Source organism: Atta colombica, unplaced genomic scaffold (assembly GCF_001594045.1).
Source record: "Atta colombica isolate Treedump-2 unplaced genomic scaffold, Acol1.0 scaffold198, whole genome shotgun sequence".
NCBI lineage: Eukaryota > Metazoa > Arthropoda > Insecta > Hymenoptera > Formicidae > Atta > Atta colombica.
In genome coordinates, this window is record NW_017259291.1 from 2,642,363 (window position 1) to 2,655,140 (window position 12,778).

Here is a 12,778-nt window from a genome sequence, read left to right on the forward strand (position 1 = left end):
AGTTGTAAATAACTTAAATTTAACGTTTATATTAAATTTCATGCAAAGCTATATAAAATTTAATAAAAAATGTACTAAACTTCATAAAATTTTATGAAAAGTATACTAAAGTTCATGTATACAAATACACTTTTCAGATACATTAAATTTAATTTAGTGTCATAAAATTGAATTGAATTTGTGTAACACTTTAGAAAGTACATTAAATTTCATGATATCTTTAACAGTGTAATAGCATAAAACTTACAGCAATATTACTGCAATATTACACCTTGCAGCAATATTGTTGTAAGTTCTGTGCTGTTGAGAAAAATTTAGCTCACTCATAGAAACTGAGCCACTTTTTTATAAGAATAGTTCAATTTTTTCTAAAGAGTGAGATTTCACTCTAAAGAATTTTAAAGTCCTTAGAAATGTGTGAATATTTAGATTCATTTCTCTTCCTTGGAGTCGGAAAACTGATTTTGGAATTATTATCACATTTCGCGTTTTACTTTGTAGACTCATTCGCTAATATATGTATGTACAATGTATTCTTATCTTGTAATAAATATGTATGCTTATCTTATGAATTAGACGCTAATGAATCCATAAAATAATGATATAATTTGCTTATACATATATGTTATATTAAAAAAATATAATCCTATCATTGTTAAAAAAGTTTGATAATAAAATAAACAGCTGAGTAATTATTTCATTTAAAAAGTTTCGATTGTAAAAAGTATTTGTGCAAAAATAAAATTTTATCATTTTTTTTAAATTTTGATATTTTTAAAATCGTGAAAATATATATGTGAAAACAAAATGAATTTACTAAACGAATAATTGTAGTTTCAATTAGAAAATGTGATTAAAGTATCGCACAAAGTATAATATTTTAGTCTCATTATCTCGATTTATTGAAATTACAATTTTATTTTTCTCAGGATTAAAAGATTGACTTTAATCAATTTGAAGAATCTATTATTAAAAGATTTATTGTTATTATATATAAAAATTTTATTATATATAAAAACAATTTAAGGAATATCATGTTAAATATTTATATAAAAAATAATCTTATTAAAATTTGATATTTTATCTCTTACAAAATATAATATTTTATACACAACCTATATATTATATTGATCTATACAGATTGTATCTATACAGATACGAATAATGCACTAATAAAGAAGCAAAATTTTATTCCGATAATGTCAATCAAGATACTACATTAGCTTTTATCGTGTTGCAGGCGCGCGGATGATGTATCGATACTTGCCAAAATCTGTGGGTCTCAGACGTATTACTTTGCACAAATCGATGTCACAAGGCGACAAGATGTATCTATTAATCTGTGAGTGTTCGCAACTGCAAGACAATCTATCTGCTGCGGCAATACTTCTGCCGGCACTTCGTGCACGTCTGTGCGGATACACCGGACTTTACAGACCCTCCGTATGCTTCTGATTCCTCATCCGATTGTTAGAATCTGCGAAACATCCTTTCGATCGCATTACGTATAACTCTGCAGAAAAATCCAAACGAAATGGTGTCGTATCAAATTTCAATCTTTTACTTCACGATTCTATTTGTAACTAAACAAGTTGACAACTATCGATACCTTTCAGTTAATAGTAAAACGATATCGATAAGCAATGGTATCGATCAGCATTTATATTTTTGATCAAAATTTTGATTTTGCAGGAATATAATTAATACTATAACGGGAGAAAAGATGCAATACCGATTTGCAGGAATTGAGGATATATCGCAAATGTTAACGAACGAGACACTGTGATTTCTATTATCGTACTACCTATTATAAGGAGTGCAACTTCGTATACGCTTTAGACGAGTCTCGTTGATAATCGACGAAACGGCCTGCATGCTCGATTAGATATGCAACTGAACCTATTTGTATTTTTCGACTTTACTATCTCGTTCATTACGCAAGCGAGCATTGCCCAAGTAGGGTCACCGAACGAAGCGGAAATGAAATGTATACAGAACGAAGTAATAAAATTGATAGGTTGCAGAAAGTATATTGTAATATATATACGTAATATAAAATAATGCAAAACGATCAATCTTATATACAGATGAAGTGTCAAGGATATTCTCGATATTTAATTTCTTGAAAGAACATTCTATGTATTAACATAGGAAAGTTAACGATGTAAGTGTTGCCGATTAGAGACGTTTGGTCATCCTACGGGCATCATAATATACAAGCATAACGATACGCAACATACTTTTATTACTATTGATAACTATCGAATATAATCGCTAATTACATATCATACTCGATAAACTGTGATATTTGAACCAGCGGCGTATATATCACAATGGGAAACTCCTCTTGAAAACCTATTCTTGAAAATGCTACTCTTGAAATCAATTTAGGTGACTTAGGCACAAAATAGTGGAAGGCCAACGCGGTAGAACATAATAACTTCAAGTTCTTTATCGATTATCTTAATATTTGATATTATATGTATATTCATATACACGGATTTTACGCTTGAGAAATTCGATCAGCAGATGTGTAACGTGCGTGGATAAATTACATTTTCAAAAAATAGAAGTTTAAACAAAATATATCTTTTACTTCTAATTATATCACTTTTTCCCTTTCATTCCGTAAAATAAAAAAAAAGTTCATAAACTTTATTTCAAACGATGATTTTATCTGAAGGAATAAACAAATAAAAAATATATATATTATCTTATTTAGAGATTTAATAAATCTTTTCTCGATGTCTTAATTATTTTTTTACAGGAACTTAAAAAATGTATAGCCGTATAGAAATAATTTATTTAAAATCAGAGCTCAATTTAAGCAAACAAAATTCAAGAATTTGTATTTTATCCACATACAAAAAAAATTCTTTCCATACATACGGAGAGAGATGAGAATAAAACAAGTATGCGCGGGAAAAGCTTGCAAATCTCATTTTTAGGTGCCTATAGCCATTTTAGAGAGTGAAAGAGTAGCGTGAGTTGGCATTGTAGTACAAAAAAAATTGTATAGCCAATATACGCTTGTTGCATACAGACAATAGATAGGACGATTACGCAGGCGTGATCGTCATCTGTAGATTTGTAATAAAATACAAGACGGCGTATATAACGGCATACTTTATCATACGCCCGAATTGTATACTCGCTGAACACAAAGTGGAACAAAATGCTCTTAACTTAATAACAAAAAAGAAAAAGAAAAAAGGGAAGTTAGGAAATTTCGCAATTTTACTGTGATCATACGCGTATCATGTTCGATACATTCATGCGTGCGATTCAGCACGACAAATAAGTGCAATATTATAAAATATGATAAATGCTACAATGAGCCAATATTGTCCAGTCTATATGTATAAATCATGAAAAAGAAAAAAATACGTAAGAAACAGTACATTATAATTCAAATGCGTCAATAAAATATTTGATCCATTGCATTCTCTTTTCTCATCATTGTATAAGTATACTGAAACATAAATTCCGATTATACATGGTATTTTGTACATATGTAGAAAAATTTTTATGTGATATTGTTTTAAAAAAGGCTGGACATCACCCTTTCATTAACCCTTTCAGTGACAAGTTAATTACAAGAAATTAAATTAAGATAATTTAAGTTAGATTTGAATTTTAATAATTTACATTTATTATTAAAAATATTTTTTCAATTCTTATTATATATATGTATACAAAATATCTAATTTTGTTGTTTAAAACTAAAAAAAAATTAATATAGGATGTTTCAAAAATTAATAAAACATTTAATTTGTGTATTGAAGAAAAAGAAATACTGAAAGGGTTAAAATGACCACTTTTGTTCTTCAAGAAGAGAAACTTTTTCCTACAAAAAGAACTTTTGCTCTATATAGAGGAGTATATCTCCTCAAAGTAACAAGCATACAAAGCTTCATATTTCTCAATTACGTCTGGCAACAGATTATCAAGGGAATAAGAATATCTTTGGATATCAGGATACATAAATAAATGTGATGAATTGTATGATACATTGTTACTTCGCGAGTATAATAGATTTATTAAATCGTGTACAACGAATAACAATAAATTACTTCTAACATTAAACGTTATACAACATTGATTTTCCCTTTCTTATCAATAAAATATGCATATTTACACTTTCTTAAGTTCTTTTTGCATTTAATATATACATTTGACATTTAGTCACAAAGTATCCAATAGAAAAAGGATACAATGTTCTATTAATACATAACTTATATAATAATGTTGTAATTATGTCATATACATATATTTATTTTAACATTTAATATCCCCTAGGACCTCTAAATCGCCGCCTACCATCAATCTGTGAGAAAGTAAAGAAAAAAAATAAAACTATATATATAATATACATATAATATACATATAATATACATATAAACATATTCCATATACGACTTCTCTGAGGAAAAGGTATATATCTTTTTTGTCAATATTTAAAAATTATTATGCAAATCCATTTATACTTACTGTAGAATGTTTACATTCAAAGAATGTTCTCTGTAAAGCAACACATTCATCCGGAACTGTGCTATCCCGTAATTTGAGGCATTCTTTGGGGGTACGTTTGTACTGTCAAAGAAACAACATTTTTTTAAACAAGAGGAAGAAAAGTATGCTTTTATATAATATTTTTTAAATATATACGTCTGACTTGTCTGAGTTTGAAAACCAGAAATGGAAGTTTTAAATGTGATCAAATCATATTGCGTAATTATCGATATTTACTTAAAAAATATAAAAAATTACAACCAAGAAATAGAAAGAACAAAGAGACAAAGTTTGAGATACAAATTCCAGATTAATTTGGCAATCGGAATTGGCACTTTTGATATGATTGAACCTATACTGATAGACATGATTACTTGAAAAATACAAAAAATTTAGACAAAAATGGAGAGAATAACAAGACAAGATATTATTTTTCGCAAAACTATGCATATGTATAAAAAAATATGCCGCTGAATTGTAGCGGCATCAGGGGTATTATAGGTTATGGAGATTTTGCGTTCACTTACGATTTTACAACAATCGCTTTCAAGCAAACATATTTTGAGATCAGCGCGAATGTTCGCGCATCGGGATTTATCTTTCAACGTTTCACCCTCTTCCTCAAATCGCATCATCTTAATAACACTTGATTCTTACAGTCACTGAAGACACGTCGTTTATACCTTATCCCACGCTCATACCTCCCGCAATATGCCTAACCTAACCTAATTCGATTCGATACAATTCATACAATACAAGCCTCCTACAGCTTGCTAAATACACGTCACCCCTCATCCGTCACTTGTAACAACATTCTTCCTGAATATTCATGCATATGCGAACAAACATTCTCGTTGAAGGGTAAACTTATTCTAAGCATGATCGCATTATGCCACAAAAATTAATGAATTCGACGTTCGAGGAACAGAAAAGCGTTAGGTAATTTTCAAGGTTATTTGATTATCCGATTACAATTTTGTCGCATCGTTATTTATATAAACTTCTTGCAACATGTGAACAAATAACATTATGTGTACAATAAATTTACAAATATAATCAATTGCAGTCAATAGTGTTTATAGAAATTGTGTACTTTTTATAAGAAATTTAGAAAATGAATCAATATTATATTATAAATGGAAAATCTCTTTAAATTAGAAATTAAAATATACTTTTTAATGATAAAATAAATTCTCAGGCAGACGATCCATCTGCGTGGAAGAGAAGGTTCTCCGTATTATGTGTTTTTACATTCGGATGACGAAGGTAGCACAGATGAGGACATCTCTTTACAAACTATCAAACGACCTACGTCATTATGTCGAAAAATTCAGGTGATCAATGTGCAAATAAAACCTGAAGATACTCTGCAAGCATTAGCTCTTCGATACAGATGTACAGTGAGTAGGAAAACATGATAGCAGCATAAAGATATGCAATCATAGGTCTGTTTTTTAATCTGAACGTCATGGTTCGTATTTCTTCTTTTTTTTTTCGTGTTGGAGAGAAAAATGAATTGTGAGTTCAAATAAAAAAAAAACAAATCTGATATCTTTGTTTCCTTTTATTTATGCATTGCATAATTTTAGACGTATGTTGTATAGTAAAAAATGTGGCATACGTCACAAAGAATATCATAAAGATATGCAATCAGGCCTGTCCTTTTTTAGCTGAATTTCATGATTCGGCTTTCCTTTTTTTCTTTTTATATTGGAAAGAAAAGTGAATTATGTAAGTTCAACTAAAAATGATAGCTCTCATATTTTTATCTCTTTTAGTCATATAATATGCAATGCATAATTTTTGATATATAGGAAAACAATGTGTATGTATACGTGGCATAAAGATATGTATAATCATATCTTTATGCTTATTTATATTCATAATATGCATCGCATAATTTTAGATATCTGAATTGAAAAGAATTAATAAAATCGACAAAGAGAATGAAATATATGCTAAGCCTTATATTAAGGTTCCCATACAACCATTCTCTATTTTAACTGAGACGTCGCATGAAAATCAAGGCAATAATACTATCACCATGTCTGAGCAATGCCAAGAGGAAGTACCTGCGACAATGGATGAACAATTGATAGACTTAAGCGCCACATCGACGAGTACGGAGTCTTCAAACACAGAAATTAATACGATCATACTGAATTCAGTGTGTGAACCTCTATCGTCTTACAACGGTACCAATATTCCTGATATTTCTCATACAGAGCACGATGCGTTACTTGATGATGTTGAGAATACAGAAATAATTGAATCCTGTGAAACAAATATATTCAAATGTTCGGGCGATAATTGGGGATTGTCCTGGACACAATTGCTCGTATTCTCATTACTATTAAGTTTTGCAGGGCCTATTATATACATACTTTATATAACGGAATATTCAGCTAAAACAAATATAACTGTAAGTAACTGATATTTCGTGTAAAGGAATATATAAGGATAGAAAGTCACAGGATAAGAATATATGTTTTGCATATAGATACACTTATAATTTTCAAGTTAAATCAAAAATTGAATTTCCATGATTTTCTAATTATCAAAAAATGTAATGATTTTCTTACATATTATATAGATTAAAAAACCAAACATTTGTCAATGTTTTATTAGCAATTAAAATTACAAATTTAATATCTATATCAAAAATATATTTTCTTATCCTATTTTTATCATAAGTCTCAGAACTGTCCTTTGTATTGAGTGAGATCTTTTTATAGCTGTAACTACTATTAATGAAATTGATAAATTCTAATATTTAATAATAAGATTAAAATTATATTATTGTTCATGTAGAAAAGTTATTAAGTTGTCATACTATACCAAACATAATTGTGATAAATTTGTGACAAAATTAATTTAATAAGAACGATTAAAACCATTAATAGAAAATAGTATAGAAAATACTGAATACATAAGTAATATTTAGATAAATATTGGTGCCTTTATAACTGGAACTCTCTATTATTGATCTGTAAGATCTAAATACTATAAAATAAATCTGTCATACTTTTGTGATGGAAATATTTAATATTGCAGATTAATTCAATAATATATATTATTATATGGAATTAGTTTTTTACATGACAAACTATTATCTTTATTATAAACTTTGACACAAATATAACATGTCTTCTTTTTAAAAATTGAATATTTTTATAATTTACGATACAACGATATATATGCCAAAATACGTGTAATTATTTTTATATGTTAATACTTGTTAAAAAATGTTGAAATATATTTTTTAAAACTAAGTGATATGTTGTTACTTAATAATTTCACATTTTATTATGCAATATGTAATTTAAAAAATTCAATTAGATATGCAAATTATTTTCTTAAAAAATGCTCATTCATATAATATGTATTGAAGGAATAATATATGAAAAATATATGCTATTAGTATTTTTATAGAAATTTTATTTTTGTTATTTTGCCAGATTTCGAATATGAGAATTATAATACAGAATTGTGTAATCATGTTTTGCAATTTTTTTCCTTACCTCATCCTTAAAATCTGCCAAAAATGTTCTGTAATTAAAACAAAAATATATAGGTATGTTATAAATATTACATTCAATACAAAAAAATTCATTTTTTTTAAGTTTGATCATTTATGTATCGTATGATAAAGCTCTTTAAATCTGTTGATTAATTACAGAGAGGTCTCGGATCTTTCCGTGCAATCAATCAACAGAATTTGAAATCTTTATCGTACCGACACACGAAATGTTATGTTGTGATCTTAATCCTAAAATCCTAAATTCAATCAATAGGGCTGCCATTTCCTAATTAGATCTAATTGAAATCTATATTCCTATATTCACTGAATTTTAGGATTTTAGGCTTAAGATTGAAGCATAAAACATTAGGCTTAGAAGCCTTAAAAACTTGATTATAAAAATATTCAGAAAATATATGACATTCTTCAATATATCTTCAGAAGACCGTCGTGTTTTCATCATTTAAGTTAAATTTTAATAGAATTATATTAATCCTTAATTTTTGGCACCTTTATTACACATGATGGGTCTTTCGCATCTTGGATTAATTTCACTTTTATAAGTATATAAAAATTATTAAACAATTTTTATAAATTTTATATTTCTTCAGAAAGTTGTACATTTATAATAAATATTTATAATAAATTGTATATACATCATGTACAATTGTTGTATATAAAAAAAATGTGCAGGACACAAATGACCCAAAGGTATATTAAAGGTTAATAGTAATATAAATTACAAATAATGAATATTACAAACCATTGCTGTAAGATAGATATTTAGAACTTCTTGAAGCTTTTCTTTGATCCTGTTCCTTTCGATACCTTCAATACATTAAATCTTACTGTCTTGCTTAAAGGTCTGCATTCTCCAATGGTGACTACATCACCAATTTCTACATCTCTGAAATATAACATAAAGTTCGTAAATATGAATGCTAAATTAATTGCTCATTTTCTTTAAATATTTTGTAACTCAGATATATAATGATCATCAAAACATCTCAGTAGACCATCGTGATATATATAAATTATCATCATAAAAGTGGAAATTAAAAAAATTTTATAATAGAAAAAAAATTATTTTATTGGCTACCTGAAATTGGCTACCTGTACCTGAAACAAGGACTGAGATGGACACTCATATTGCGATGACGCTTCTCGAACCGATTGTACTTCCTAATGTAATGCAAATAATCCCTGCGAATAACTATAGTACGTTGCATTTTCATCTTTTGTACAACGCCAGTAAGAATACGTCCTCTAATCGATACATTGCCAGTGAATGGGCATTTCTTATCGATATAGGTTCCCTCAAGAGCCTGCAAAGATTAAACCAGCAAAATATATAAGGTATCTTATATATTCTTTATCAATAAGAAATAGATGTAAAAACACTCAGAAAATATAGACTCTTCAAAATATCTTCAGAAGACCATCGTGATATTTATATTATCATCAATTAATATTTGGGTCATATTTATGATAACAGTAATGTAATAAACAGTAATGTAATAAAAATGATCTATAACAATAGTATTGTAATAAAAATAATTAAAATTATGGTATATATTAACAATCTGTAGTTATTTAAATCTTAATCAAACTCTATTTCTAATTCGATACACTTTAGCCCAATATCCTACTTGAATAATATTATAGATCTGTTTTTATAGCTAAATTTTATAATCAAAAAAATACATTTTTGGAATCTAAAGCAAAATAAATATATTTGATATTTGACGAAAGCAAGAAAGAAAATTCTAGTGGAATAAAAACAGATTAAATTTTTGTACATTCAACCATTTACATCTCATACAAAAGGTGAGTTTTTAATTCATCGATTGATCAATTGCTTTATGCGCAAATACAATTTTATAATTCGATAAAAGTAGCATTTGCAATTGATCAGTCGAATTAAAAAACTGTACTCGCTGAGTTAGGCTGCTTTCCTTTTAGGAGACACAAATGTCGTTCTAATTTCCTTGGCATTCAATGAATAATAAAGATAAAACAGTACTTAAGACAAATGTATTTCCTTAATCTGTATCTCTTAATCAATGCTTCTTATATATGAAATAAATTAATAGTAAATGAAACACATCTATTCTAAGATTATCAACTAAAATCATCATAAAATCAGAACAATAAACATCAGAGCAAGGCAGATTTATACTTACTTCGCGAGGAGTTTTGAAACCGAGTCCGACATTGCGGCTATATCTCATAGGCTTCCTGCGCTTCGGGCCCAGACCTTTCTTACGGTTAAGAAAGATCGTGGGCTGTTTCTGGAACGCACGTTCGCTCTATAACAAATAAAATTGTATGGATTACGTGTCATTTCTACTTCTCCGTGTCTGAATCTTTGCACGCGTGGACGACCTAACCACGTGCTACGCCGACAAACTTTAACTATTTGAATGAATCTTGATCTATGATCTTACTTGATAAACTACTTTTATCAGCTAATGCTAATCATGACGAGAGCATATTTTTATAAAATAATGTTGTGATGTATAAATGAGGAAATTGATTTATTTACGACCACGGCGTCGAACACGTACCTGATCAGCCATCTTGTTCGTCTGAAAGAGCGATGAAAACCGGAAGAATGGACCATGGCAATTGGCATGGTGGAATTGATAGAAAGACGTACGATGTAAAGGCTACGCGCATAATAGAATGAATAAAGGTGCCTTTTCATGCTGATGCTCGATGCTTATTTTCAACATCAAAATCACGTGATCAAAATTGATGCTTGATATTCGTCATTTCTATCACACGCTTATTTTAACATTGAAAATGAGCGTTGAACGTCGGCATGAAAAGACATCTTAAGGGCTGTGATTCAAAATTACAGTCAGTGCTGAAAATATATACATGACGTAGGTTAGTATTCAGTCGGTTCTTAGACTGGTATTCATAGTCAGATCTTATCTTCAAGACCATTTTAAGTACAATCTTAAGAAGTCACGAATCAAAGCTACATTAATGTCTTAAGATATTACTTAAGACGATCTTGAAAGAGTAGACTCGACTATGAATATCGATCTTATTTTAAGATCATCTTAAGCCTAATTTTGTTGCGACATTCAATATGAAGTATTGATTTCAAAATGCAAGCTTCAAATTGGCTGTCGCAACAAATTTGCGATCGGCTCGCAACTAATATAGAACCGGCTTTACACGTGGTCTATAATGGCAGTAATTGATTAAGGAGTAGGTGTAGAAATCGATCAACTATAGTTGATTATTTTTCTCACATTCAATTATGATTGATCGATTTCTACTCCTTAATCCACTAGTGTTACTATCCATTGTAGACCATGCATAAAGATGCTAATATGGCTTTCTGATTGGTTTATGACATCTTAAGACAAATGAATACTAGCCGTAGACTGTAGATTTTCAACGCTACCAGTGAATTTGACAACACAATCAAGGAATTAAGAGCTCCGCATAATAAAAGGAATAGGGAATAGAGAACAGAGAATAAGAATTTCAATCTATCAAAAATCGTGTATTGTGGAATATACAGTTTCTGATAGTTTCTGATAGTTGAAATTTTTATTCTCTGTTCTATTCCCTTTATTCCTGTTCCTTTTATTGTTGAGTGGAGCTCTTTATGCCCGTTTCTATCAATGTAGATTAATTTTAATCTCAGTTCAACTTACTCGTTTTTTTCTATCTTTAGAACTAGAAAAAAACGAAGAGTTAGTTGAACTGAGATTAAAATTAATTTACATTGGTAGAAATGGGAATTAGAGTATCGATCATGTAACTTTTTTTTAGAGCGGAAAAATGAAAATTTTTATGTACACAGAAAAATTGCAATACTTTTTTCGATGGGTTTTGGAATGCAGTTTGATCATCAAGCGATTGATTCTTATTTATAGATCCATAAGAACCAATCACTCGGAAAGCAAGTTGTGTTCTGAAACCCATTGAAGAAAAAGTGTTGCAACCTTTCTGTGACCGGCTATATGTATGAACATAGACCACTGCTACACGGCACGCTAATCGGGTTTAATTGCATCCGTAGTTATGAAACTAGCCAATCACAGTTGTTTCATTCATTCGAGGAACAGCTATGATTGGTCAATTAAACCGGATTAAGCGTGTCGTATAGAGATTACACATTAGGGGCTCAGTAAAAGGAATAGGAATAGAGAACAGAAAATAAGAATTTCAAACTATCAGAAATTGTGTATTCCACAATACAAACTATCAGAAATTGTGTATTCCACAATACATTTTTGTATTATTTCTATTTATCAATATTCTAATTACATATTTTTCTAATTAATTCTGCATGTAAAAGTATTAAAATAAAGTTATCACAGAATCAGTGATTTATAAGAAATAATCATGATAAAAATAAGATTAGAGAGAATAGGCGCTTATAGAAAGGCGCTAATATTCAAAATATTCTTAATATTACAAAATTAATAAATTTTATTAAGAAATCGAGAAACAAAAGTCAATTGTAATTGATATTAACATTTTGATACTAATATTTTTCTCTACATAGCGTCTATTTTTTTTTAGCTCTGTTTCTATCATTATGATTGTTTTTAAATATAGGAAATCTTATTACTTTATTAATTTTTGATTTTAAGAGATACAAAAATTATTTTTTATGTTTAGTTTATATGTATACACATACATATATATATAATATAATCATCAAAAAAAAAAAAATATATATATATATATATTTTTTTTTTTTTTTTATATTTTTAT

The 12,778-nt window shown here is 28.6% G+C and overlaps 4 protein-coding genes across 10 annotated transcripts in view; 2 read left to right on the forward strand and 2 right to left on the reverse strand.

Annotated features, from left to right (window-relative positions):
• The window catches only part of LOC108687052, a 28,125-nt gene extending 25,602 nt beyond the window's left edge, over positions 1-2,523 (forward strand). For 5 of the 6 annotated variants that reach the window (XM_018192656.1, XM_018192651.1, XM_018192654.1 and 2 more), the window contains one exon: positions 1,241-2,523. In XM_018192656.1, the coding sequence (XP_018048145.1) occupies positions 1,241-1,455 (215 nt within the window). In that variant the 3' untranslated portion in view covers positions 1,456-2,523. The remainder of the gene's footprint in view (positions 1-1,240) is intronic. The other variant, XR_001931735.1, reaches the window with a different exon arrangement.
• Positions 2,524-4,112: 1,589 nt separating this feature from the next.
• LOC108686879 (cytochrome c oxidase assembly factor 5) lies at positions 4,113-5,326 on the reverse strand. The gene is made up of 3 exons (XM_018192378.1): positions 5,040-5,326; positions 4,492-4,593; positions 4,113-4,327 (listed from the first exon to the last, which is right to left on the reverse strand). Exons 1-3 carry the CDS (start codon positions 5,145-5,147, stop codon positions 4,286-4,288), a joined length of 252 nt encoding a protein of 83 aa, XP_018047867.1. The 5' UTR covers positions 5,148-5,326; the 3' UTR covers positions 4,113-4,285.
• Positions 4,575-10,673, reverse strand: LOC108686877 (40S ribosomal protein S11). 2 transcript variants are annotated; one of them, XM_018192377.1, is made up of 6 exons: positions 10,600-10,624; positions 10,216-10,341; positions 9,152-9,357; positions 8,796-8,939; positions 8,034-8,061; positions 4,575-4,593 (listed from the first exon to the last, which is right to left on the reverse strand). In XM_018192377.1, the coding sequence occupies exons 1-4, from the start codon at positions 10,609-10,611 to the stop codon at positions 8,816-8,818; spliced, it is 468 nt and encodes a 155-aa protein (XP_018047866.1). In that variant the 5' UTR covers positions 10,612-10,624; the 3' UTR covers positions 4,575-4,593; positions 8,034-8,061; positions 8,796-8,815. The 2 variants fall into 2 exon arrangements, with proteins under 2 accessions (XP_018047866.1, XP_018047865.1); XM_018192376.1 differs by lacking the exon at positions 4,575-4,593 and having other exon boundaries at positions 7,930-8,061; positions 10,600-10,673.
• On the forward strand, positions 5,379-6,981 carry LOC108686876 (lysM and putative peptidoglycan-binding domain-containing protein 3). The gene is made up of 3 exons (XM_018192375.1): positions 5,379-5,451; positions 5,711-5,912; positions 6,419-6,981. Exons 1-3 carry the CDS (start codon positions 5,402-5,404, stop codon positions 6,944-6,946), a joined length of 780 nt encoding a protein of 259 aa, XP_018047864.1. The 5' UTR covers positions 5,379-5,401; the 3' UTR covers positions 6,947-6,981.
• Positions 10,674-12,778: the final 2,105 nt, after the last annotated feature.